This window comes from Salmo salar, chromosome ssa01 (assembly GCF_905237065.1).
Source record: "Salmo salar chromosome ssa01, Ssal_v3.1, whole genome shotgun sequence".
In the NCBI taxonomy this organism is placed as follows: domain Eukaryota; kingdom Metazoa; phylum Chordata; class Actinopteri; order Salmoniformes; family Salmonidae; genus Salmo; species Salmo salar.
In genome coordinates, this window is record NC_059442.1 from 868,630 (window position 1) to 894,729 (window position 26,100).

The 26,100-nt window shown below is 48.0% G+C and overlaps 1 protein-coding gene across 1 annotated transcript; it reads left to right on the top strand.

Moving 5' to 3' along the window:
• The first annotated feature begins 7,120 nt into the window (after positions 1 to 7,120).
• LOC123726690 (foot protein 1 variant 1-like) lies at positions 7,121 to 10,180 on the top strand. The gene is made up of 3 exons (XM_045694283.1): positions 7,121 to 7,128; positions 7,219 to 8,430; positions 10,168 to 10,180. The coding sequence occupies exons 1-3, from the start codon at positions 7,121 to 7,123 to the stop codon at positions 10,178 to 10,180; spliced, it is 1,233 nt and encodes a 410-aa protein (XP_045550239.1).
• The last annotated feature ends 15,920 nt before the right edge of the window (positions 10,181 to 26,100 follow it).

The window sequence follows — 26,100 nt, forward strand, 5'->3', positions numbered from 1 at the left end:
AATCATTTATTTTCCAAATAAATATATTACAAACACTGTAATGAAAAAAAAAAAAACTGTTCTATGCACATTGTAAATGTTATGTCACCGAAAGATGGAAACCTTAGTCTATGGGGTGAAAGATGTGTCTGATTTTAAATTGGCCAACAATGATTTCGAGTCTGTATGTTGGCAGCAGCCTCTCAATGTTAGTGATGGCTGTTTAACAGTCTGATGGTCTTGAGATTGAAAAACAGCTTCTGTCTCTCGGTTCCAGTTTTGATGCACCTGTACTGACCTCGCCTTCTGGATGATAGCGGGGTGAACAGGCAGTGGCTCGGGTGGTTGTTGTCCTTGATGATCTTTTTGGCCTTCCTGTGACATCGGGTGGTGTAGGTGTCCTGGAGGGCAGGTAATTTGCCCCCGGTGATGCGTTGTGCAGACCTCACTACCCTCTGGAGAGCCTTGCGGTTGAGGGCGGTGCAGTTGCCGTACCAGGCGGTGATACAGCCCGACAGGATGCTTTCAATTGTGCATCTGTACTGACCTAGTTTGTGAGGGTTTTAGGTAACAAGCCAAATTTCTTCAGCCTCCTGAGGTTGAAGAGGCACTGTTGCGCATTCTTCATCACATTGTCTGTGTGGGTGGACCATTTCAGTTTGTCCGTGATGTGTACGCAGAGTAACTTAAAACGTTCCACCTTCTCCACTGCTGCCCCGTTGATGTGGATAGGGGGGGTGCTAGTTACTGTTATAGCCCAGAACATCCTGGAAAAGTCGGTATGTGCATCACGGTGTGTATGCCAGTGGGCAGTTTCCAGAGGAGAGAGAGAGACATTTGTGCAGCAGGTAAATACAACAGACAAACTAGATAGCCAATTCAAAATATTGTCTGTAGTTTGGCTGGTTATCTTGCTAGTTAACTATTAAGCTATTAGCATGTATTAATGTTATTGTCATGCAGGGCCGGATTAAGATTTTTTTTTTACATTTTACTACTCAAGGTGATGGCAGTAGCCTATCTCAAGATGAGATACTTTGGAAAAACAGTTCTGCTGTTCGCAAAACAAAAAAATAAAATCGTGAGTCGTTGAGAATAGTTTATATTGTTGCCAAACACAGACTAGTCTTCTCTTTTCAGCAGTAGGCATTTACTTTCCAACCTTGTTCCCGCAAAATAAAGGAAACACTTGAGTAAATAAGTATATGCTGTGTGGTGGGGTGCATTTTCCTGGCATGGTTTACGTCCACTGGTACTGTCACGGCTGTCGAAAGGATCGGACCAAAGTGCAGTGTGGTTGTAGTTCCACATTTTATTAAATCCGTGAAACTTTGCAAAAAACATAAATAACTGAAAATGACAAAACAACAAACCGTGACGCAGAGAGAAAACAAACACAAAAAAACCCAGGAAGAAAAAAAAAACCCTACTTAAATATGATCTCCAATTAGAGACAACGAGGACCAGCTGCCTCCAATTGGAGATCAACCCCCCCCAAAAAAACAAAAAAAACATAGAAATAGAAAAACTAGAACTTAAACATAGAAATACAAAACATAGAAAAACAAAAAAAACACCCCCTGTCACGAACCTGACCTACTCTACCATAGAAAATAAACCTCCTGCCATAGAAAATAACCTCTTACTATGTTCAGGACGTGACAAGTAGAATCTATGCCAAGGAGAAGCTGTTCTGGAAGCTCATGACCCAATAACATTTTAAGACACTTTTTTGGTGTTTCCTTTATTTTGGCAGTTAAATGTTTGTGAGAACATTTTAATACACTGTTATTTTGTTCAACTATTGATCCTCTGTCGCAAAATGTAGCTCTCTGGTTTCTTTTGAACATCGAGAGCGTGCTCCTGGTATGTAGCCTACTGTAAGTCGCTCTGGATAAGAGCGTCTGCTAAATGACTAAAAGAAAATGTTAAAAAAAATAAAAGTAAAATGTAGCCTATAGAAAGACAGACATTCCTATGAAGACATGCTTTTTAATAAATGTCACTTTAATAATGTGTACATATCTTGCATTACTCATCTCATATGTATATACTGTACTCTATATCATCTATTGCATCTTGCCATCCTGATGTAATGTATCACTAGCCACTTTAAACAATGCCACTTTATATAATGTTTACATACCCTACATTACTCATCTCATATGTATATACTGTACTCCATACCATCTATTGTATCTTGCCTATGCCGCACAGCCATCACTCATCCATATATTTATATGTACATATTCTTATTCCATCCCTTTAGTGTGTATTAGGTAGTTGTTGTGGAATTGTTAGATTACTTGTTAGATATTTACTGTACTGTCGGAAGTAGAAGCATTTCGCCAAACACTCACATTAACATCTGCTAACCATGTGTATGTGACCTTTAAAATTAGATTAGATTTTTCACAAAATGTGCTCGCTTTGATCTAGAAACCGCTCATGCCTGTCAACGCCAACAATAATTCTAGTCAGATGTTGTTCTGCAGATATTGGGAGGGTAGTGCTCAACACATCACATCTGGAGGACTCTTTGATCTAATACTGACCGGAGTAGCCTAATGGCTCTGGATCAGAGAGTCTGCTAAATGACTCACTACTGCAGTGGTTCTGGACCAGAGAGTCTGCTAAATGACTCCCTACTATAGTGGCTCTGGATCAGAGAGTCTGCTAAATGACTCACTATTGTAAGTGGCTCTGGATCAGAGAGTCTGCTAAATGACTCACTACTGTAGTGGCTCTGGATCAGAGAGTCTGCTAAATGACTCACTACTGTAAGTGGCTCTGGATCAGAGAGTCTGCTAAATGACTCATTACTGTAAGTGGCTCTGGATCAGAGAGTCTGCTAAATGACTCACTGCTGTAAGTGGCTCTGGATCAGAGAGTCTGCTAAATGACTCACTACTGCAGTGGCTCTGGATCAGAGAGTCTGCTAAATGACTCACTACCGTAGTGGCTCTGGACCAGAGAGTCTGCTAAATGACTCACTACTGTAAGTGGCTCTGGATCAGAGAGTCTGCTAAATGACTCACTACTGTAGTGGCTCTGGATCAGAGAGTCTGCTAAATGACTCACTACTGTAAGTGGCTCTGGACCAGAGAGTCTGCTAAATGACTCACTACTGTAGTGGCTCTGGATCAGAGAGTCTGCTAAATGACTCACTACTGTAGTGACTCTGGATCAGAGAGTCTGCTAAATGACTCACTACTGTAAGTGGCTCTGGATCAGAGAGTCTGCTAAATGACTCACTACTGTAGTGACTCTGGATCAGAGAGTCTGCTAAATGACTCACTACTGTAGTGGCTCTGGATCAGAGAGTCTGCTAAATGACTCACTACTGTAAGTGGCTTTGGATCAGAGAGTCTGCTAAATGACTCACTACTGTAAGTGGCTCTGGATCAGAGAGTCTGCAAAATGACTCACTACTGTAGTGGCTCTGGATCAGAGAGTCTGCTAAATGACTCACTACTGTAGTGGCTCTGGATCAGAGAGTCTGTTAAATGACTAAAATGTAAACGTAAAATGAATGACAGAATCAATTTATGATATCAGGCTTCTGACCCGATCCCATCTAGATGGTTCCATGATGTTTATAAAACATATTTGAGAGCAGTATAACGCTGAGTGGACATTCCCTTCTTTCTCTTCATATTGGATCTTTATCCAGCTCCTGAAAACAGTTTGGATGTGTGTTAAACCCTCTGACATTGCCTTGCCTTTTATCCAGCTCAACCACGATCTAGAGCGGTAACACCGATGATCGACTTAAACACTTTACAAACCAAACACGCTGAAAATAAACAAGGACTTCTGCAGCATCTCACACACAATCAAAACTGCCATGGCCAACCGAGAGCTTCCGCTCAGAGAGCAGGAAGAGCTATCTCTATTTCCTCCTTCCTTACTGATGATGGTGATGCGCTCTTAAAGCAGCACCGCACGGTGAAGGCTCCTTGCAGGATTTCGCCACGCTGTGAACAGTTTGGATGGGTTTTAAACCCGCTGCCTTGTCTGTATTATACACCCAATAAAGAAATGATGGTACCTGGAACTGTATTCAGACATAGCCTATTTGAAACAACTTGTTTCGTTTTTATTAGAATTTAATTAGAATTATACACACTGTTTTTTCAGGTCTTGTGAATAGAATTTTGCATATTGGCTACGTTTGGCATGTCCATGTCCAGACTGTAATTTACAGCAGTGTGAACAGGCTATAGCCTGTTTTAATAATGAATTTCCATACTGAAGCAGTGCAATTAGAACAATGTGGATTACAAACATGTTCTATATGTTCAGCAAACATGGGACAGGCTATTTAACAAAACTAGGCCACTATCATTCAAAATAGAGTTGATGACAATGCAATATAGAGGCAACAGCATTTTTTTTGTGCATGGAGCACGATCTAATTGGCCAATTAGGGGCCAACTCTCGACACACCCACAGCTTGTTTATTCATCAAAACTCAGCCCTTTCGCGCAGCCAAACAACTACTGCGCCCATAATTATGGTTATGAAAATAGCACAAATATTTCTGACACACCCCAAAACCTATAACACCAGCACTAAGATTTACAATTGCATTAGATTTGTTAAAACTGAATAGAGAAGACACATTGTCAAAGGAAAATGTGAACAGTTGTTGTACCCTCCAGGGCTAGACTTTTAACTTTAGGGACCTGGGACCAGTCGATAGTCTTACCTTGGGACCTGGGACCTGTAGATAGCCTTACCTTGGGACCTGGGACCAGTCGATAGTCCTACCTTGGGACCTGGGACCAGTCGATAGTCTTACCTTGGGACCTGGGACCTGAGACCAGTAGATAGTCTTACCTTGGGACCTGGGACCAGTCGATAGTCTTACCTTGGGACCTGGGACCAGTCGATAGTCCTACCTTGGGACCTGGGACCAGTCGATAGTCTTACATTGGGACCTGGAACCAGTCGATAGTCTTGCCTTGGGACCTGGGACCAGTCGATAGCCTTACCTTGGGACCTGGGACCAGTCGATAGCCTTACCTTGGGACCTGGGACCAGTCGATAGTCTTACCTTGGGACCTGGGACCAGTCGATAGTCTTACCTTGGGACCTGGGACCTGAGACCAGTAGATAGTCTTACCTTGGGACCTGACCCCTGAGACCAGTAGATAGTCTTACCTTGGGACCTGGGACCAGTCGATAGTCTTACCTTGGGACCTGGGACCAGTAGATAGCCGTACCTTGGGACCTGGGACCAGTCGATAGTCCTACCTTGGGACCTGGGACCAGTCGATAGTCCTACCTTGGGAACTGGGACCAGTCGATAGTCTTACATTGGGACCTGGGACCAGTCGATAGTCCTACCTTGGGACCTGGGACCAGTCGATAGCCTTACCTTGGGACCTGGGACCAGTCGATAGCCTTACCTTGGGACCTGGGACCAGTAGATAGTCTTACCTTGGGACCTGGGACCAGTAGATAGTCTTACCTTGGGACCAGTAGATAGTCTTACCTTGGGACCAGTAGATAGTCTTACCTTGGGACCAGTAGATAGCCTTACCTTGGGACCAGTCGATAGTCTTACCTTGGGACCAGTCGATAGTCTTACCTTGGGACAAGTAGATAGTCCTACCTTGGGACCAGTCGATAGTCTTACCTTGGGACCAGTAGATAGTCTTACCTTGGGACCAGTCGATAGTCCTACCTTGGGACCAGTAGATAGCCTTACCTTGGGACCTGGGACCAGTCGATAGTCTTACCTTGGGACCTGGGACCAGTCGATAGCCTTACCTTGGGACCTGGGACCAGTCGATAGTCTTACCTTGGGACCTGGGACCAGTCGATAGTCTTACCTTGGGACCTGGGACCAGTCGATAGCCTTACCTTGGGACCTGGGACCAGTCGATAGCCTTACCTTGGGACCTGGGACCAGTCGATAGCCTTACCTTGGGACCTGGGACCAGTCGATAGCCTTACCTTGGGACCTGGGACCAGTCGATAGCCTTACCTTGGGACCTGGGACCAGTAGATAGCCTTACCTTGGGACCAGTCGATAGTCTTACCTTGGGACCAGTCGATAGTCTTACCTTGGGAGCAGTCGATAGTCTTACCTTGGGACCTGGGACCAGTCGATAGCCTTACCTTGGGACCTGGGACCAGTAGATAGCCTTACCTTGGGACCAGTCGATAGTCTTACCTTGGGACCAGTCGATAGTCTTACCTTGGGAGCAGTCGATAGTCTTACCTTGGGAGCAGTCGATAGTCTTACCTTGGGACCAGTCGATAGTCTTACCTTGGGAGCAGTCGATAGTCTTACCTTGGGACCTGGGACCAGTAGATCGTCTTACCTTGGGACCAGTCGATAGTCTTACCTTGGGACCAGTCGATAGTCTTACCTTGGGAGCAGTCGATAGTCTTACCTTGGGACCTGGGACCAGTAGATCGTCTTACCTTGGGACCAGTCGATAGTCTTACCTTGGGACCAGTCGATAGTCTTACCTTGGGACCAGTCGATAGTCTTACCTTGGGACCTGGGACCAGTCGATAGTCTTACCTTGGGACCAGTCGATAGTCTTACCTTGGGACCAGTCGATAGTCTTACCTTGGGACCTGGGACCAGTAGATAGTCTTACCTTGGGACCAGTCGATAGTCTTACCTTGGGACCAGTCGATAGTCTTACCTTGGGACCAGTAGATAGTCTTACCTTGGGACCAGTAGATAGTCTTACCTTGGGACCAGTAGATAGTCTTACCTTGGGACCAGTAGATAGTCTTACCTTGGGACCAGTAGATAGTCTTACCTTGGGACCAGTAGATAGTCTTACCTTGGGACCAGTAGATAGTCTTACCTTTGGACCAGTAGATAGTCTTACCTTGGGACCAGTAGATCGTCTTACCTTGGGACCAGTCGATAGTCTTACCTTGGGACCAGTCGATAGTCTTACCTTGGGACCAGTCGATAGTCTTACCTTGGGACCAGTCGATAGTCTTACCTTATGCCCTGGGACCAGTCGATATTTTGGGACCTGGGACCAGTCATTTTGTATGCTCAACCCAGGAAGTATCAGTAGTCTAGTCAAACAGATAATTGACTGGCAACATAATTACCTGCTTAGTTTGACACTGAAGGAGACGACATCATTTGTCTTAAAAGATGAAAAGGTATTTTCGGAAGATAGAAAGTAATTTGAGCTAAAAAGTCAGTGAACCGGTGATTCGTAACGTTGAAGTCGACCACCCCGGACATCCAAGCACCACCCTGGACAGCCAAACACCACCCTGGACAGCCAAGCACCACCCTGGACAGCCAAGCACCACCCTGGACAGCCAAGCACCACCCTGGACAGCCAAGCACCACCCTGGACAGCCAAGCACCACCCTGGACAGCCAAACACCACCCTGGACAGCCAAACACCACCCTGGACAGCCAAGCACCACCCTGGACAGCCAAGCACCACCCTGGACAGCCAAGCACCACCCTGGACAGCCAAGCACCACCCTGGACAGCCAAACACCACCCTGGACAGCCAAGCACCACCCTGGACAGCCAAGCACCACCCTGGACAGCCAAGCACCACCCTGGACAGCCAAGCACCACCCTGGACAGCCAAGCACCACCCTGGACAGCCAAACACCACCCTGGACAGCCAAGCACCACCCTGGACAGCCAAACACCACCCTGGACAGCCAAGCACCACCCTGGACAGCCAAACACCACCCTGGACAGCCAAGCACCACCCTGGACAGCCAAGCACCACCCTGGACAGCCAAGCACCACCCTGGACAGCCAAACACCACCCTGGACAGCCAAGCACCACCCTGGACAGCCAAGCACCACCCTGGACAGCCAAGCACCACCCTGGACAGCCAAGCACCACCCTGGACAGCCAAGCACCACCCTGGACAGCCAAGCACCACCCTGGACAGCCAAGCACCACCCTGGACAGCCAAGCACCACCCTGGACAGCCAAACACCACCCTGGACAGCCAAGCACCACCCTGGACAGCCAAGCACCACCCTGGACAGCCAAGCACCACCCTGGACAGCCAAGCACCACCCTGGACAGCCAAACACCACCCTGGACAGCCAAGCACCACCCTGGACAGCCAAGCACCACCCTGGACAGCCAAGCACCACCCTGGACAGCCAAGCACCACCCTGGACAGCCAAGCACCACCCTGGACAGCCAAGCACCACCCTGGACAGCCAAACACCACCCTGGACAGCCAAGCACCACCCTGGACAGCCAAGCACCACCCTGGACAGCCAAGCACCACCCTGGACAGCCAAGCACCACCCTGGACAGCCAAACACCACCCTGGACAGCCAAGCACCACCCTGGACAGCCAAGCACCACCCTGGACAGCCAAGCACCACCCTGGACAGCCAAGCACCACCCTGGACAGCCAAGCACCACCCTGGACAGCCAAGCACCACCCTGGACAGCCAAGCACCAATGCCAAGTGTGTGCAAAGCTGTCATCAAGGCAAAGGGTGGCTACTATATTTTGATTTGTTTAACAGTTTTTTGGTTACTACATGATTCCATGTGTTATTTCGTAGGTTTGATGTCTTCATTATTATTATACAATGTAGAAATTAGTAAAAATAAAGAAAAACTCTTGAATGAGTAGGTGTCCAAACTTTTGACTGGTACTGTACATCATGTTCCTAAAACTAGAAGACAGAATTACATAATGTTCCCAAAACCAGAAGACAAACATGCAGATGTGTTTAACTGGTATGAGTTATTAGATAAGAAGTAGTAGCTATAGGATGGAAGGACAGGATGATACTTATGTATAGGATGGAAGGACAGGATGATACTTATGTATAGGATGGAAGGACAGTTTGCTACTTATGTATAGGATGGAAGGACAGGATGCTACTTATGTATAGGATGAAAGGACAGGATGATACTTATGTATAGGATGGAAGGACAGGATGCTACTTATGTATAGGATGAAAGGACAGGATTCTACTTATGTATAGGATGGAAGGACAGGATGCTACTTATGTATAGGATGGAAGGACAGGATGATACTTATGTATAGGATGGAAGGACAGTTTGCTACTTATGTATAGGATGAAAGGACAGGATTCTACTTATGTATAGGATGGAAGGACAGGATGATACTTATGTATAGGATGGAAGGACAGGATGATACTTATGTATAGGATGGAAGGACAGGATGATACTTATGTATAGGATGGAAGGACAGGATGCTACTTATGTATAGGATGAAAGGACAGGATTCTACTTATGTATAGGATGAAAGGACAGGATTCTACTTATGTATAGGATGGAAGGACAGGATGATACTTATGTATAGGATGGAAGGACAGGATGCTACTTATGTATAGGATGGAAGGACAGGATGATACTTATGTATAGGATGGAAGGACAGGATTCTACTTATGTATAGGATGGAAGGACAGGATGCTACTTATGTATAGGATGGAAGGACAGGATGCTACTTATGTATAGGATGGAAGGACAGGATTCTACTTATGTATAGGATGGAAGGACAGGATGCTACTTATGTATAGGATGGAAGGACAGGATGCTACTTATGTATAGGATGGAAGGACAGGATGCTACTTATGTATAGGATGGAAGGACAGGATTCTACTTATGTATAGGATGGAAGGACAGGATGCTACTTATGTATAGGATGGAAGGACAGGATGCTACTTATGTATAGGATGGAAGGACAGGATGCTACTTATGTATAGGATGAAAGGACAGGATTCTACTTATGTATAGGATGGAAGGACAGGATGATACTTATGTATAGGATGGAAGGACAGGATGCTACTTATGTATAGGATGGAAGGACAGGATGCTACTTATGTATAGGATGAAAGGACAGGATTCTACTTATGTATAGGATGGAAGGACAGGATGATACTTATGTATAGGATGGAAGGACAGGATGATACTTATGTATAGGATGGAAGGACAGGATGCTACTTATGTATAGGATGAAAGGACAGGATTCTACTTATGTATAGGATGGAAGGACAGGATGCTACTTATGTATAGGATGGAAGGACAGGATGATACTTATGTATAGGATGGAAGGACAGGATGCTACTTGAACTGAATAAAGTCTGATTCATTCAAATCATTAGTGAGAGAGGAAATATTGATGTTTGTAAACCCTCATGGAATTATATATATTTTTTTGGTTTAACCAGGAAAGGTCTTTGAGGTTCGAAACCTCGTCTGCAACCTGGCAACATGTTCTGGGGTGTATTTACAAGGAACCAAACAGAAGCAAATGGGCTGAAACGGGGAGGGACCTACCTACAACTGTTGTTTCTGTTGCAAAACATTTTTCTACTGTGTGCACTAATGAATACACCCCTGGTACTGCTAACTGTTTACCTGGAGGCCACAGCCCAGTGGGGGGGGGCGCCGATGCGTTCGTAGTCCTCTTCGTAGATGTCCCATACTAGCTTGTCGACCCCGTGCTCTTCCCCTGCCATCTCCAGGAACCAGTCAGCAGACAGCCCCCAGGGACATCCCTCCTCCCAGTCTGTATGGGGCACACAGTTATACCCATTATAACACTGTTATAACCTCTTATAAGTGAGCCATGCTGTAATTTACATTTTTACATTTTAGTCATTTAGCAGACGCTCTTATCCAGAGCGACTTACAGTAGTGAATGCATACATTTCATACATATTTTTTTTCTTTATATATTTTTTTTTCTGTGCTGGCCCCCTGTGGGAATCGAACCCACAACCCTGGCGTTGCAAACACCATGCTCTACCAACTGAGCTACAGGGAAGTAATATTAAGTAGCCAAGTCAGAACCCACAGGACACTAGTCTATCTCCTGTTTCTGTAGTGAGACAGCTTGATGTACCAGGACACCCCCTGGACAGGACACTAGTCTATCTGCTGTTTCTGTAGTGAGGGAGCTTGATGTACCAGGACACCCCCTGGACAGGACACTAGTCTATCTCCTGTAGACCCTGATTCAACTCATTGAGCACTTGATGATTAGTTGAATCAGGTGCGTTTGTCCGGGTCTACAACAACAATGTGTGCTGTTGGGGGTCATGGGGGACTGGAGTTGGGCTGTTGGGGGTCCTGGAGGACTGGAGTTGGGCTGTTGGGGGTCCTGGAGTTGGGCTGTTGGGGGTCCAGGAGGACTGGAGTTGCGCTGTTGGGGGTCCAGGAGGACTGGAGTTGGGCTGTTGGGGGTCCTGGAGGACTGGAGTTGGGGGTCCTGGAGGACTGGAGTTGGGCTGTTGGGGGTCCAGGAGGACTGGAGTTGGGCTGTTGGGGGTCCGGGGGGACTGGAGTTGGCCTGTTGGGGGTCCTGGAGGACTGGAGTTGGGCTGTTGGGGGTCCAGGAGGACTGGAGTTGGGCTGTTGGGGGTCCGGGGGGACTGGAGTTGGCCTGTTGGGGGTCCTGGAGGACTGGAGTTGGGCTGTTGGGGGTCCTGGAGGACTGGAGTTGGCCTGTTGGGGGTCCTGGAGGACTGGAGTTGGGCTGTTGGGGGTCCTGGAGGACTGGAGTTGGGCTGTTGGGGGTCCTGGAGGACTGGAGTTGGCCTGTTGGGGGTCCAGGAGGACTGGAGTTGGCCTGTTGGGGGTCCTGGAGGACTGGAGTTGGGCTGTTGGGGGTACTGGAGGACTGGAGTTGGGCTGTTGGGGGTCCTGGAGGACTGGAGTTGGGGGTCCTGGAGGACTGGAGTTGGGCTGTTGGGGGTCCTGGAGGACTGGAGTTGGGGGTCCTGGAGGACTGGAGTTGGCCTGTTGGGGGTCCTGGAGGACTGGAGTTGGCCCGTTGGGGGTCCTGGAGTTGGGAACCACTGCTCTACAGGATCTCCCTCTATGTTTGACAGACAGTAGCACCATGTTTAAGAGAACACCCACCCCTCTTCATATGAGATGCCCTCCCCTAGTGGAACAGGCTCCAAGGGTGAAGTTTCCCTGAGTACAGATCTAGGATCAGCTTACACTCCCCAATCCTACATTTAACCAGTGGGGGGGGGAATGCAAATCTAACCTGAGATCAGAGTCTAGGAGCAACACTCTTTACTGTCTCCTCCTGCCTCTAGGCACACAGCACAGAGGCCCATTATACCAGACAAGGGACTGAGCAGTCATGTGCCAGACTCAGTCAAAGAGTCTCTTTCAGGGCAGGCAGGCAGGCAGACAGGGAACCCACCAGGGACAGCAAACAGAGGAAGAGTGGAGCAGCAGAGCAACCATAGCCTGGCTACCAGTCTGTTTAGCTAACATTCCACTCCTCGTCATGACAGAGTGAGTACAAGGAGTGGAATGTTAGCGCAAAACAGGGTCTGGACTTCAGGCGAGAGCGAGCACCAGTCAATGAACATGTAGAGATAAACATCTGATAGGGAAGTGTTTTTGTTTTCATGACCTACATGATAAAAACCCTCTTAGCTGACAACTGTGAAACAGGATTATTATATATTTATAATCTCTAAGTAAATATCTTTGGTATGACAATGAATGGTTCAAGAAACAGAGGACAGTGACCATCTGAGTAACCCAATACTAACCCTACCTAGTCCTTACCTGGTCCCAGTAACTACTGACTACTAACCCTACCTAGTCCTTACCTGGTCCCAGAAACTACTAACCCTACCTAGTCCTTACCTGGTCCCAGTAACTACTGACTACTAATCCTACCTAGTCCTTACCTGGTCCCAGTACCTACTGACTACTAACCCTACCTAGTCCTTACCTGGTCCCAGTAACTACTAACCCTACCTAGTCCTTACCTGGTCCCAGTAATTACTGACGACTAACCCTACCTAGTCCTTACCTGGTCCCAGTAACTACTGACTACTAACCCTACCTAGTCCTTACCTGGTCCCAGTAACTACTGACTACTAACACTACCTAGTCCTTACCTGGTCCCAGTAACTACTGACTACTAACCCTACCTAGTCCTTACCTGGTCCCAGTAACTACTAACCCTACCTAGTCCTTACCTGGTCCCAGTAACTACTGACGACTAACCCTACCTAGCCCTTACCTGGTCCCAGTAACTACTGACTACTAACCCTACCTAGTCCTTACCTGGTCCCAGTAACTACTGACTACTAACCCTACCTAGTCCTTACCTGGTCCCAGTAACTACTGACTACTAACCCTACCTAGTCCTAACCTGGTCCCAGTAACTACTAACCCTACCTAGTCCTTACCTGGTCCCAGTAACTACTGACTACTAACCCTACCTAGTCCTTACCTGGTCCCAGTAACTACTGACTACTAACCCTACCTAGTCCTTACCTGGTCCCAGTAACTACTAACCCTACCTAGTCCTTACCTGGTCCCAGTAACTACTAACCCTACCTAGTCCTTACCTGGTCCCAGAAACTACTAACCCTACCTAGTCCTTACCTGGTCCCAGAAACTACTAACCCTACCTAGTCCTTACCTGGTCCCAGTAACTACTGACTACTAACCCTACCTAGTCCTTACCTGGTCGCAGTAACTACTGACTAATAAACCTACCTAGTCCTCACCTGGTCCCAGTACCTACTAACCCTACCTAGTCCTTACCTGGTCGCAGTAACTACTAACTACTAACCCTACCTAGTCCTTACCTGGTCCCAGAAACTACTAAACCTACCTAGTCCTTACCTGGTCCCAGTAACTACTAACCCTACCTAGTCCTTACCTGGTCCCAGTAACTACTGACTACTAACCCTACCTAGTCCTTACGTGGTCGCAGTAACTACTGACTACTAACCCTACCTAGTCCTTACCTGGTCCCAGTAACTACTAACCCTACCTAGTCCTTACCTGGTCGCAGTAACTACTAACTACTAACCCTACCTAGTCCTTACCTGGTCCCAGAAACTACTAACCCTACCTAGTCCTTACCTGGTCCCAGTAACTACTAACCCTACCTAGTCCTTACCTGGTCCCAGTAACTACTAACCCTACCTAGTCCTTACCTGGTCCCAGTAACTACTGACTACTAACCCTACCTAGTCCTTACCTGGTCCCAGAAACTACTAACCCTACCTAGTCCTTACCTGGTCCCAGAAACTACTAACCCTACCTAGTCCTTACCTGGTCCCAGAAACTACTAACCCTACCTAGTCCTTACCTGGTCCCAGTAACTACTAACTACTAACCCTACCTAGTCCTTACCTGGTCCCAGTAACTACTGACTACTAACCCTACCTAGTCCTTACCTGGTCCCAGTAACTACTGACTACTAACCCTACCTAGTCCTTACCTGGTCCCAGTAACTACTAACCCTACCTAGTCCTTACCTGGTCCCAGTAACTACTAACCCTACCTAGTCCTTACCTGGTCCCAGAAACTACTAACCCTACCTAGTCCTTACCTGGTCCCAGTAACTACTGACTACTAACCCTACCTAGTCCTTACCTGGTCGCAGTAACTACTGACTACTAACCCTACCTAGTCCTCACCTGGTCCCAGTACCTACTAACCCTACCTAGTCCTTACCTGGTCGCAGTAACTACTAACTACTAACCCTACCTAGTCCTTACCTGGTCCCAGAAACTACTAACCCTACCTAGTCCTTACCTGGTCCCAGTAACTACTAACCCTACCTAGTCCTTACGTGGTCGCAGTAACTACTGACTACTAACCCTACCTAGTCCTTACCTGGTCCCAGTAACTACTAACCCTACCTAGTCCTTACCTGGTCGCAGTAACTACTAACTACTAACCCTACCTAGTCCTTACCTGGTCCCAGAAACTACTAACCCTACCTAGTCCTTACCTGGTCCCAGTAACTACTAACCCTACCTAGTCCTTACCTGGTCCCAGTAACTACTAACCCTACCTAGTCCTTACCTGGTCCCAGTAACTACTGACTACTAACCCTACCTAGTCCTTACCTGGTCCCAGAAACTACTAACCCTACCTAGTCCTTACCTGGTCCCAGTAACTACTGACTACTAATCCTACCTAGTCCTTACCTGGTCCCAGTACCTACTGACTACTAACCCTACCTAGTCCTTACCTGGTCCCAGTAACTACTAACCCTACCTAGTCCTTACCTGGTCCCAGTAATTACTGACGACTAACCCTACCTAGTCCTTACCTGGTCCCAGTAACTACTGACTACTAACCCTACCTAGTCCTTACCTGGTCCCAGTAACTACTGACTACTAACACTACCTAGTCCTTACCTGGTCCCAGTAACTACTGACTACTAACCCTACCTAGTCCTTACCTGGTCCCAGTAACTACTAACCCTACCTAGTCCTTACCTGGTCCCAGTAACTACTGACGACTAACCCTACCTAGCCCTTACCTGGTCCCAGTAACTACTGACTACTAACCCTACCTAGTCCTTACCTGGTCCCAGTAACTACTGACTACTAACCCTACCTAGTCCTTACCTGGTCCCAGTAACTACTGACTACTAACCCTACCTAGTCCTAACCTGGTCCCAGTAACTACTAACCCTACCTAGTCCTTACCTGGTCCCAGTAACTACTGACTACTAACCCTACCTAGTCCTTACCTGGTCCCAGTAACTACTGACTACTAACCCTACCTAGTCCTTACCTGGTCCCAGTAACTACTAACCCTACCTAGTCCTTACCTGGTCCCAGTAACTACTAACCCTACCTAGTCCTTACCTGGTCCCAGAAACTACTAACCCTACCTAGTCCTTACCTGGTCCCAGAAACTACTAACCCTACCTAGTCCTTACCTGGTCCCAGTAACTACTGACTACTAACCCTACCTAGTCCTTACCTGGTCGCAGTAACTACTGACTACTAAACCTACCTAGTCCTCACCTGGTCCCAGTACCTACTAACCCTACCTAGTCCTTACCTGGTCGCAGTAACTACTAACTACTAACCCTACCTAGTCCTTACCTGGTCCCAGAAACTACTAAACCTACCTAGTCCTTACCTGGTCCCAGTAACTACTAACCCTACCTAGTCCTTACCTGGTCCCAGTAACTACTGACTACTAACCCTACCTAGTCCTTACGTGGTCGCAGTAACTACTGACTACTAACCCTACCTAGTCCTTACCTGGTCCCAGTAACTACTAACCCTACCTAGTCCTTACCTGGTCGCAGTAACTACTAACTACTAACCCTACCTAGTCCTTACCTGGTCCCAGAAACTACTAACCCTACCTAGTCCTTACCTGGTCCCAGTAACTACTAACCCTACCTAGTCCTTACCTGGTCCCAGTAACTACTAACCCTACCTAGTCCTTACCTGGTCCCAGTAACTACTGACTACTAACCCTACCTAGTCCTTACCTGGTCCCAGAAACTACTAACCCTACCTAGTCCTTACCTGGTCCCAGAAACTACTAACCCTACCTAGTCCTTACCTGGTCCCAGAAACTACTAACCCTACCTAGTCCTTACCTGGTCCCAGTAACTACTAACTACTAACCCTACCTAGTCCTTACCTGGTCCCAGTAACTACTGACTACTAACCCTACCTAGTCCTTACCTGGTCCCAGTAACTACTGACTACTAACCCTACCTAGTCCTTACCTGGTCCCAGTAACTGCTAACCCTACCTAGTCCTTACCTGGTCCCAGTAACTACTAACCCTACCTAGTCCTTACCTGGTCCCAGAAACTACTAACCCTACCTAGTCCTTACCTGGTCCCAGTAACTACTGACTACTAACCCTACCTAGTCCTTACCTGGTCGCAGTAACTACTGACTACTAACCCTACCTAGTCCTCACCTGGTCCCAGTACCTACTAACCCTACCTAGTCCTTACCTGGTCGCAGTAACTACTAACTACTAACCCTACCTAGTCCTTACCTGGTCCCAGAAACTACTAACCCTACCTAGTCCTTACCTGGTCCCAGTAACTACTAACCCTACCTAGTCCTTACGTGGTCGCAGTAACTACTGACTACTAACCCTACCTAGTCCTTACCTGGTCCCAGTAACTACTAACCCTACCTAGTCCTTACCTGGTCGCAGTAACTACTAACTACTAACCCTACCTAGTCCTTACCTGGTCCCAGAAACTACTAACCCTACCTAGTCCTTACCTGGTCCCAGTAACTACTGACTACTAACCCTACCTAGTCCTTACCTGGTCCCAGAAACTACTAACCCTACCTAGTCCTTAACTGGTCCCAGAAACTACTAACCCTACCTAGTCCTTACCTGGTCCCAGAAACTACTAACCCTACCTAGTCCTTACCTGGTCCCAGAAACTACTAACCCTACCTAGTCCTTACCTGGTCCCAGTAACTACTAACTACTAACCCTACCTAGTCCTTACCTGGTCCCAGTAACTACTAACTACTCTACCTAGTCCTTACCTGGTCCCAGTAACTACTGACGACTAACCCTACCTAGTCCATACCTGGTCCCAGTAACTACTGACTACTAACCCTACCTAGTCCTTACCTGGTCCCAGTAACTACTAACCCTACCTAGTCCTTACCTGGTCCCAGTAACTACTGACTACTAACCCTACCTAGTCCTTACCTGGTCCCAGTAACTACTGACTACTAACCCTACCTAGTCCTTACCTGGTCCCAGTAACTACTAACCCTACCTAGTCCTTACCTGGTCGCAGTACCTACTGACTACTAACCCTACCTAGTCCTTACCTGGTCCCAGTACCTACTAACCCTACGTAGTCCTTACCTGGTCCCAGTAACTACTGACTACTAACCCTACCTAGTCCTTACCTGGTCCCAGTAACTACTGACTACTAACCCTACCTAGTCCTTACCTGGTCCCAGTAACTACTAACCCTGCCTGGTCCTTACCTGGTCCCAGTAACTACTAACCCTACGTAGTCCTTACCTGGTCGCAGTACCTACTGACTACTATCCCTACCTAGTCCTTACCTGGTCCCTGTAACTACTAACACTACCTAGTCCTTACCTGGTCGCAGTACCTACTGACTACTAACCCTACCTAGTCCTTACCTGGTCCCAGTAACTACTAACCCTACGTAGTCCTTACCTGGTCCCAGTAACTACTGACTACTAACCCTACCTAGTCCTTACCTGGTCCCAGTAACTACTGACTACTAACCCTACCTAGTCCTTACCTGGTCCCAGTAACTACTAACCCTGCCTGGTCCTTACCTGGTCCCAGTAACTACTAACTACTAACCCTACCTAGTCCTTACCTGGTCCCAGAAACTACTAACCCTACCTAGTCCTTACCTGGTCCCAGTACCTACTACTGACTACTAACCCTACCTAGTCCTTACGTGGTCCCATATACTACTAACTACTAACCCTACCTAGTCCTTACCTGGTCCCAGAAACTACTGACTACTAACCCTACCTAGTCCTTACCTGGTCCCAGTAACTACTAACCCTACCTAGTCCTTACCTGGTCGCAGTAACTACTGACTACTAACCCTACCTAGTCCTTACCTGGTCCCAGAAACTACTAACCCTACCTAGTCCTTACCTGGTCCCAGTAATGACTACTAACCCTACCTAGTCCTTACCTGGTCCCAGTAACTACTAACCCTACCTAGTCCGTACCTGGTCCCAGTAACTACTGACTACTAACCCTACCTAGTCCTTACCTGGTCCCAGTAACTACTAACCCTACCTAGTCCTTACCTGGTCCCAGTAACTACTAACCCTGCCTAGTCCTTACCTGGTCCCAGTAACTACTAACCCTGCCTAGTCCTTACCTGGTCCCAGAAAAAACTACTAACCCTACCTAGTCCTTACCTGGTCCCAGTAACTACTAACTACTAACCCTACCTAGTCCTTACCTGGTCCCAGTAACTACTAACTACTAACCCTTCCTAGTCCTTACCTTGTCCCAGTAACTACTAACTACTAACCCTTCCTAGTCCTTACCTGGTCCCAGAAACTCCTGACTACTAACCCTACCTAGTCCTTACCTGGTCCCAGTAACTCCTGACTACTAACCCTACCTAGTTCTTACCTGGTCCCAGTAACTACTAACCCTACCTAGTCCTTACCTGGTCCCAGTAACTACTAACCCTACCTAGTCCTTACCTGGTCCCAGTAACTACTGACTACTAACCCTACCTAGTCCTTACCTGGTCCCAGTACCTACTGACTACTAACCCTTCCTAGTCCTTACCTGGTCCCAGTAACTACTAACCCTACCTAGTCCTTACCTGGTCCCAGTAACTACTAACCCTACCTAGTCCTTACCTGGTCCCAGTAACTACTGACTACTAACCCTACCTAGTCCTTACCTGGTCGCAGTAACTACTGACTACTAACCCTACCTAGTCCTCACCTGGTCCCAGTACCTACTAACCCTTCCTAGTCCTTACCTGGTCCCAGAAACTCCTGACTACTAACCCTACCTAGTCCTTACCTGGTCCCAGTAACTCCTGACTACTAACCCTACCTAGTTCTTACCTGGTCCCAGTAACTACTAACCCTACCTAGTCCTTACCTGGTCCCAGTAACTACTGACCCTACCTAGTCCTTACCTGGTCCCAGTAACTACTGACTACTAACCCTACCTAGTCCTTACCTGGTCCCAGTACCTACTGACTACTAACCCTTCCTAGTCCTTACCTGGTCCCAGTAACTACTAACCCTACCTAGTCCTTACCTGGTCCCAGTAACTACTAACCCTACCTAGTCCTTACCTGGTCCCAGTAACTACTGACTACTAACCCTACCTAGTCCTTACCTGGTCGCAGTAACTACTGACTACTAACCCTACCTAGTCCTCACCTGGTCCCAGTACCTACTAACCCTACCTAGTCCTTACCTGGTCGCAGTAACTACTAACTACTAACCCTACCTAGTCCTTACCTGGTCCCAGAAACTACTAAACCTACCTAGTCCTTACCTGGTCCCAGTAACTACTAACCCTACCTAGTCCTTACTTGGTCGCAGTAACTACTGACTACTAACCCTACCTAGTCCTTACCTGGTCCCAGTAACTACTAACCCTACCTAGTCCTTACCTGGTCGCAGTAACTACTAACTACTAACCCTACCTAGTCCTTACCTGGTCCCAGAAACTACTAACCCTACCTAGTCCTTACCTGGTCCCAGTAACTACTAACCCTACCTAGTCCTTACCTGGTCCCAGTAACTACTAACCCTACCTAGTCCTTACCTGGTCCCAGTAACTACTGACTACTAACCCTACCTAGTCCTTACCTGGTCCCAGAAACTACTAACCCTACCTAGTCCTTACCTGGTCCCAGAAACTACTAACCCTACCTAGTCCTTACCTGGTCCCAGAAACTACTAACCCTACCTAGTCCTTACCTGGTCCCAGAAACTACTAACCCTACCTAGTCTTTACCTGGTCCCAGTAACTACTAACTACTAACCCTACCTAGTCCTTACCTGGTCCCAGTAACTACTAACTACTCTACCTAGTCCTTACCTGGTCCCAGTAACTACTGACGACTAACCCTACCTAGTTCATACCTGGTCCCAGTAACTACTGACTACTAACCCTACCTAGTCCTTACCTGGTCCCAGTAACTACTAACCCTACCTAGTCCTTACCTGGTCCCAGTAACTACTGACTACTAACCCTACCTAGTCCTTACCTGGTCCCAGTAACTACTGACTACTAACCCTACCTAGTCCTTACCTGGTCCCTGTAACTACTAACACTACCTAGTCCTTACCTGGTCGCAGTACCTACTGACTACTAACCCTACCTAGTCCTTACCTGGTCCCAGTAACTACTAACCCTACGTAGTCCTTACCTGGTCCCAGTAACTACTGACTACTAACCCTACCTAGTCCTTACCTGGTCCCAGTAACTACTGACTACTAACCCTACCTAGTCCTTACCTGGTCCCAGTAACTACTAACCCTGCCTGGTCCTTACCTGGTCCCAGTAAATACTAACTACTAACCCTACCTAGTCCTTACCTGGTCCCAGAAACTACTAACCCTACCTAGTCCTTACCTGGTCCCAGTACCTACTGACTACTAACCCTACCTAGTCCTTACCTGGTCCCATATACTACTAACTACTAACCCTACCTAGTCCTTACCTGGTCCCAGAAACTACTGACTACTAACCCTACCTAGTCCTTACCTGGTCCCAGTAAACTACTACTAACCCTACCTAGTCCTTACCTGGTCCCAGTACCTACTGACTACTAACCCTTCCTAGTCCTTACCTGGTCCCAGTAACTACTAACCCTACCTAGTCCTTACCTGGTCGCAGTAACTACTAACTACTAACCCTACCTAGTCCTTACCTGGTCCCAGTAACTACTAACCCTACCTAGTCCTTACCTGGTCCCAGTAACTACTAACCCTACCTAGTCCTTACCTGGTCCCAGTAACTACTAACCCTACCTAGTCCTTACCTGGTCCCAGTAACTACTGACTACTAACCCTACCTAGTCCTTACCTGGTCCCAGAAACTACTAACCCTACCTAGTCCTTACCTGGTCCCAGAAACTACTAACCCTACCTAGTCCTTACCTGGTCCCAGAAACTACTAACCCTACCTAGTCCTTACCTGGTCCCAGAAACTACTAACCCTACCTAGTCTTTACCTGGTCCCAGTAACTACTAACTACTAACCCTACCTAGTCCTTACCTGGTCCCAGTAACTACTAACTACTCTACCTAGTCCTTACCTGGTCCCAGTAACTACTGACGACTAACCCTACCTAGTCCATACCTGGTCCCAGTAACTACTGACTACTAACCCTACCTAGTCCTTACCTGGTCCCAGTAAACTACTAACCCTACCTAGTCCTTACCTGGTCCCAGTAACACTGACTACTAACCCTACCTAGTCCTTACCTGGTCCCAGTAACTACTGACTACTAACCCTACCTAGTCCTTACCTGGTCCCAGTAACTACTAACCCTACCTAGTCCTTACCTGGTCGCAGTACCTACTGACTACTAACCCTGCCTAGTCCTTACCTGGTCCCAGTAACTACTAACCCTACGTAGTCCTTACCTGGTCCCAGAAACTACTGACTACTAACCCTACCTAGTCCTTACCTGGTCCCAGTAACTACTGACTACTAACCCTACCTAGTCCTTACCTGGTCCCAGCACTAACTACTAACCCTGCCTAGTCCTTACCTTGTCCCAGTAAATACTAACTACTAACCCTTCCTAGTCCTTACCTGGTCCCAGAAATCCTGACTACTAACCCTACCTAGTCCTTACCTGGTCCCAGTAACTCCTGACTACTAACCCTACCTAGTCCTTACCTGGTCCCATATACTACTAACTACTAACCCTACCTAGTCCTTACCTGGTCCCAGAAACTACTGACTACTAACCCTACCTAGTCCTTACCTGGTCCCAGTAACTACTGACTACTAACCCTACCTAGTCCTTACCTGGTCCCAGTACCTACTGACTACTAACCCTTCCTAGTCCTTACCTGGTCCCAGTAACTACTAACCCTACCTAGTCCTTACCTGGTCCCAGTAACTACTAACCCTACCTAGTCCTTACCTGGTCCCAGTAACTACTGACTACTAACCCTACCTAGTCCTTACCTGGTCGCAGTAACTACTGACTACTAACCCTACCTAGTCCTCACCTGGTCCCAGTACCTACTAACCCTTCCTAGTCCTTACCTGGTCCCAGAAACTCCTGACTACTAACCCTACCTAGTCCTTACCTGGTCCCAGTAACTCCTGACTACTAACCCTACCTAGTTCTTACCTGGTCCCAGTAACTACTAACCCTACCTAGTCCTTACCTGGTCCCAGTAACTACTAACCCTACCTAGTCCTTACCTGGTCCCAGTAACTACTGACTACTAACCCTACCTAGTCCTTACCTGGTCCCAGTACCTACTGACTACTAACCCTTCCTAGTCCTTACCTGGTCCCAGTAACTACTAACCCTACCTAGTCCTTACCTGGTCCCAGTAACTACTAACCCTACCTAGTCCTTACCTGGTCCCAGTAACTACTGACTACTAACCCTACCTAGTCCTTACCTGGTCGCAGTAACTACTGACTACTAACCCTACCTAGTCCTCACCTGGTCCCAGTACCTACTAACCCTACCTAGTCCTTACCTGGTCGCAGTAACTACTAACTACTAACCCTACCTAGTCCTTACCTGGTCCCAGAAACTACTAAACCTACCTAGTCCTTACCTGGTCCCAGTAACTACTAACCCTACCTAGTCCTTACGTGGTCGCAGTAACTACTGACTACTAACCCTACCTAGTCCTTACCTGGTCCCAGTAACTACTAACCCTACCTAGTCCTTACCTGGTCGCAGTAACTACTAACTACTAACCCTACCTAGTCCTTACCTGGTCCCAGAAACTACTAACCCTACCTAGTCCTTACCTGGTCCCAGTAACTACTAACCCTACCTAGTCCTTACCTGGTCCCAGTAACTACTAACCCTACCTAGTCCTTACCTGGTCCCAGTAACTACTGACTACTAACCCTACCTAGTCCTTACCTGGTCCCAGAAACTACTAACCCTACCTAGTCCTTACCTGGTCCCAGAAACTACTAACCCTACCTAGTCCTTACCTGGTCCCAGAAACTACTAACCCTACCTAGTCCTTACCTGGTCCCAGAAACTACTAACCCTACCTAGTCTTTACCTGGTCCCAGTAACTACTAACTACTAACCCTACCTAGTCCTTACCTGGTCCCAGTAACTACTAACTACTCTACCTAGTCCTTACCTGGTCCCAGTAACTACTGACGACTAACCCTACCTAGTTCATACCTGGTCCCAGTAACTACTGACTACTAACCCTACCTAGTCCTTACCTGGTCCCAGTAACTACTAACCCTACCTAGTCCTTACCTGGTCCCAGTAACTACTGACTACTAACCCTACCTAGTCCTTACCTGGTCCCAGTAACTACTGACTACTAACCCTACCTAGTCCTTACCTGGTCCCTGTAACTACTAACCCTACCTAGTCCTTACCTGGTCGCAGTACCTACTGACTACTAACCCTACCTAGTCCTTACCTGGTCCCAGTAACTACTAACCCTACGTAGTCCTTACCTGGTCCCAGTAACTACTGACTACTAACCCTACCTAGTCCTTACCTGGTCCCAGTAACTACTGACTACTAACCCTACCTAGTCCTTACCTGGTCCCAGTAACTACTAACCCTGCCTGGTCCTTACCTGGTCCCAGTAAATACTAACTACTAACCCTACCTAGTCCTTACCTGGTCCCAGAAACTACTAACCCTACCTAGTCCTTACCTGGTCCCAGTACCTACTGACTACTAACCCTACCTAGTCCTTACCTGGTCCCATATACTACTAACTACTAACCCTACCTAGTCCTTACCTGGTCCCAGAAACTACTGACTACTAACCCTACCTAGTCTTTACCTGGTCCCAGAAACTACTAACCCTACCTAGTCCTTACCTGGTCCCAGTAACTACTGACTACTAACCCTACCTAGTCCTTACCTGGTCCCAGAAACTACTAACCCTACCTAGTCCTTACCTGGTCCCAGTAACTACTGACTACTAACCCTACCTAGTCCTTACCTGGTCCCAGTAACTACTAACCCTACCTAGTCCTTACCTGGTCCCAGTAACTACTGACTACTAACCCTACCTAGTCCTTACCTGGTCCCAGTAACTACTAACCCTACCTAGTCCTTACCTGGTCCCAGTAACTACTAACCCTGCCTAGTCCTTACCTGGTCCCAGTAACTACTAACCCTGCCTAGTCCTTACCTGGTCCCAGAAACTACTAACTACTAACCCTACCTAGTCCTTACCTGGTCCCAGTAACTACTAACTACTAACCCTACCTAGTCCTTACCTGGTCCCAGTAACTACTAACTACTAACCCTTCCTAGTCCTTACCTTGTCCCAGTAACTACTAACTACTAACCCTTCCTAGTCCTTACCTGGTCCCAGAAACTCCTGACTACTAACCCTACCTAGTCCTTACCTGGTCCCAGTAACTCCTGACTACTAACCCTACCTAGTTCTTACCTGGTCCCAGTAACTACTAACCCTACCTAGTCCTTACCTGGTCCCAGTAACTACTAACCCTACCTAGTCCTTACCTGGTCCCAGTAACTACTGACTACTAACCCTACCTAGTCCTTACCTGGTCCCAGTACCTACTGACTACTAACCCTTCCTAGTCCTTACCTGGTCCCAGTAACTACTAACCCTACCTAGTCCTTACCTGGTCCCAGTAACTACTAACCCTACCTAGTCCTTACCTGGTCCCAGTAACTACTGACTACTAACCCTACCTAGTCCTTACCTGGTCCCAGTAACTACTGACTACTAACCCTACCTAGTCCTTACTTGGTACCAGTAACCCATCAGAGGAGAGGACAGGAGGCCAGCCACCTGAGAGGAGAGGACAGGAGGCCAGCCACCTGAGAGGAGAGGACAGGAGGCCAGCCACCTGAGAGGACAGGAGGCCAGCCACCTGAGAGGACAGGAGGACAGCCACCTGAGAGGACAGGAGGCCAGCCACCTGAGAGGAGAGGACAGGAGGCCAGCCACCTGAGAGGAGAGGACAGGAGGCCAGCCACCTGAGAGGAGAGGACAGGAGGCCAGCCACCTGAGAGGAGAGGACAGGAGGTCAGCCACCTGAGAGGAGAGGACAGGAGGTCAGCCACCTGAGAGGAGAGGGCAGGAGGCCAGCCACCTGAGAGGACAGGAGGCCAGCTACCTGAGAGGACAGGAGGCCAGCCACCTGAGAGGAGAGGACAGGAGGCCAGCCACCTGAGAGGAGAGGAGAGGACAGGAGGCCAGCCACCTGAGAGGAGAGGACAGGAGGCCAGCCACCTGAGAGGAGAGGAGAGGACAGGAGGCCAGCCACCTGAGAGGAGAGGACAGGAGGCCAGCTACCTGAGAGGACAGGAGGTCAGCCACCTGAGAGGAGAGGAGAGGACAGGAGGTCAGCCACCTGAGAGGAGAGGACAGGAGGCCAGCCACCTGAGAGGAGAGGAGAGGACCGGAGGCCAGCCACCTGAGAGGACAGGAGGCCAGCCACCTGAGAGGACAGGAGGTCAGCCACCTGAGTGGAGAGGACAGGAGGCCAGCCACCTGAGAGGACAGGGGGTATTTTCCTAAATGTATCATCATAAGAGTGTTGTGTTTCTCAAAAAGATGGATATGTATTGTATTCACAAACAAATATATTAAAATATCAGAGACATTAGGAGAATTCTTCACAAAATGCTTCCCCCCCAGCTTATCAATG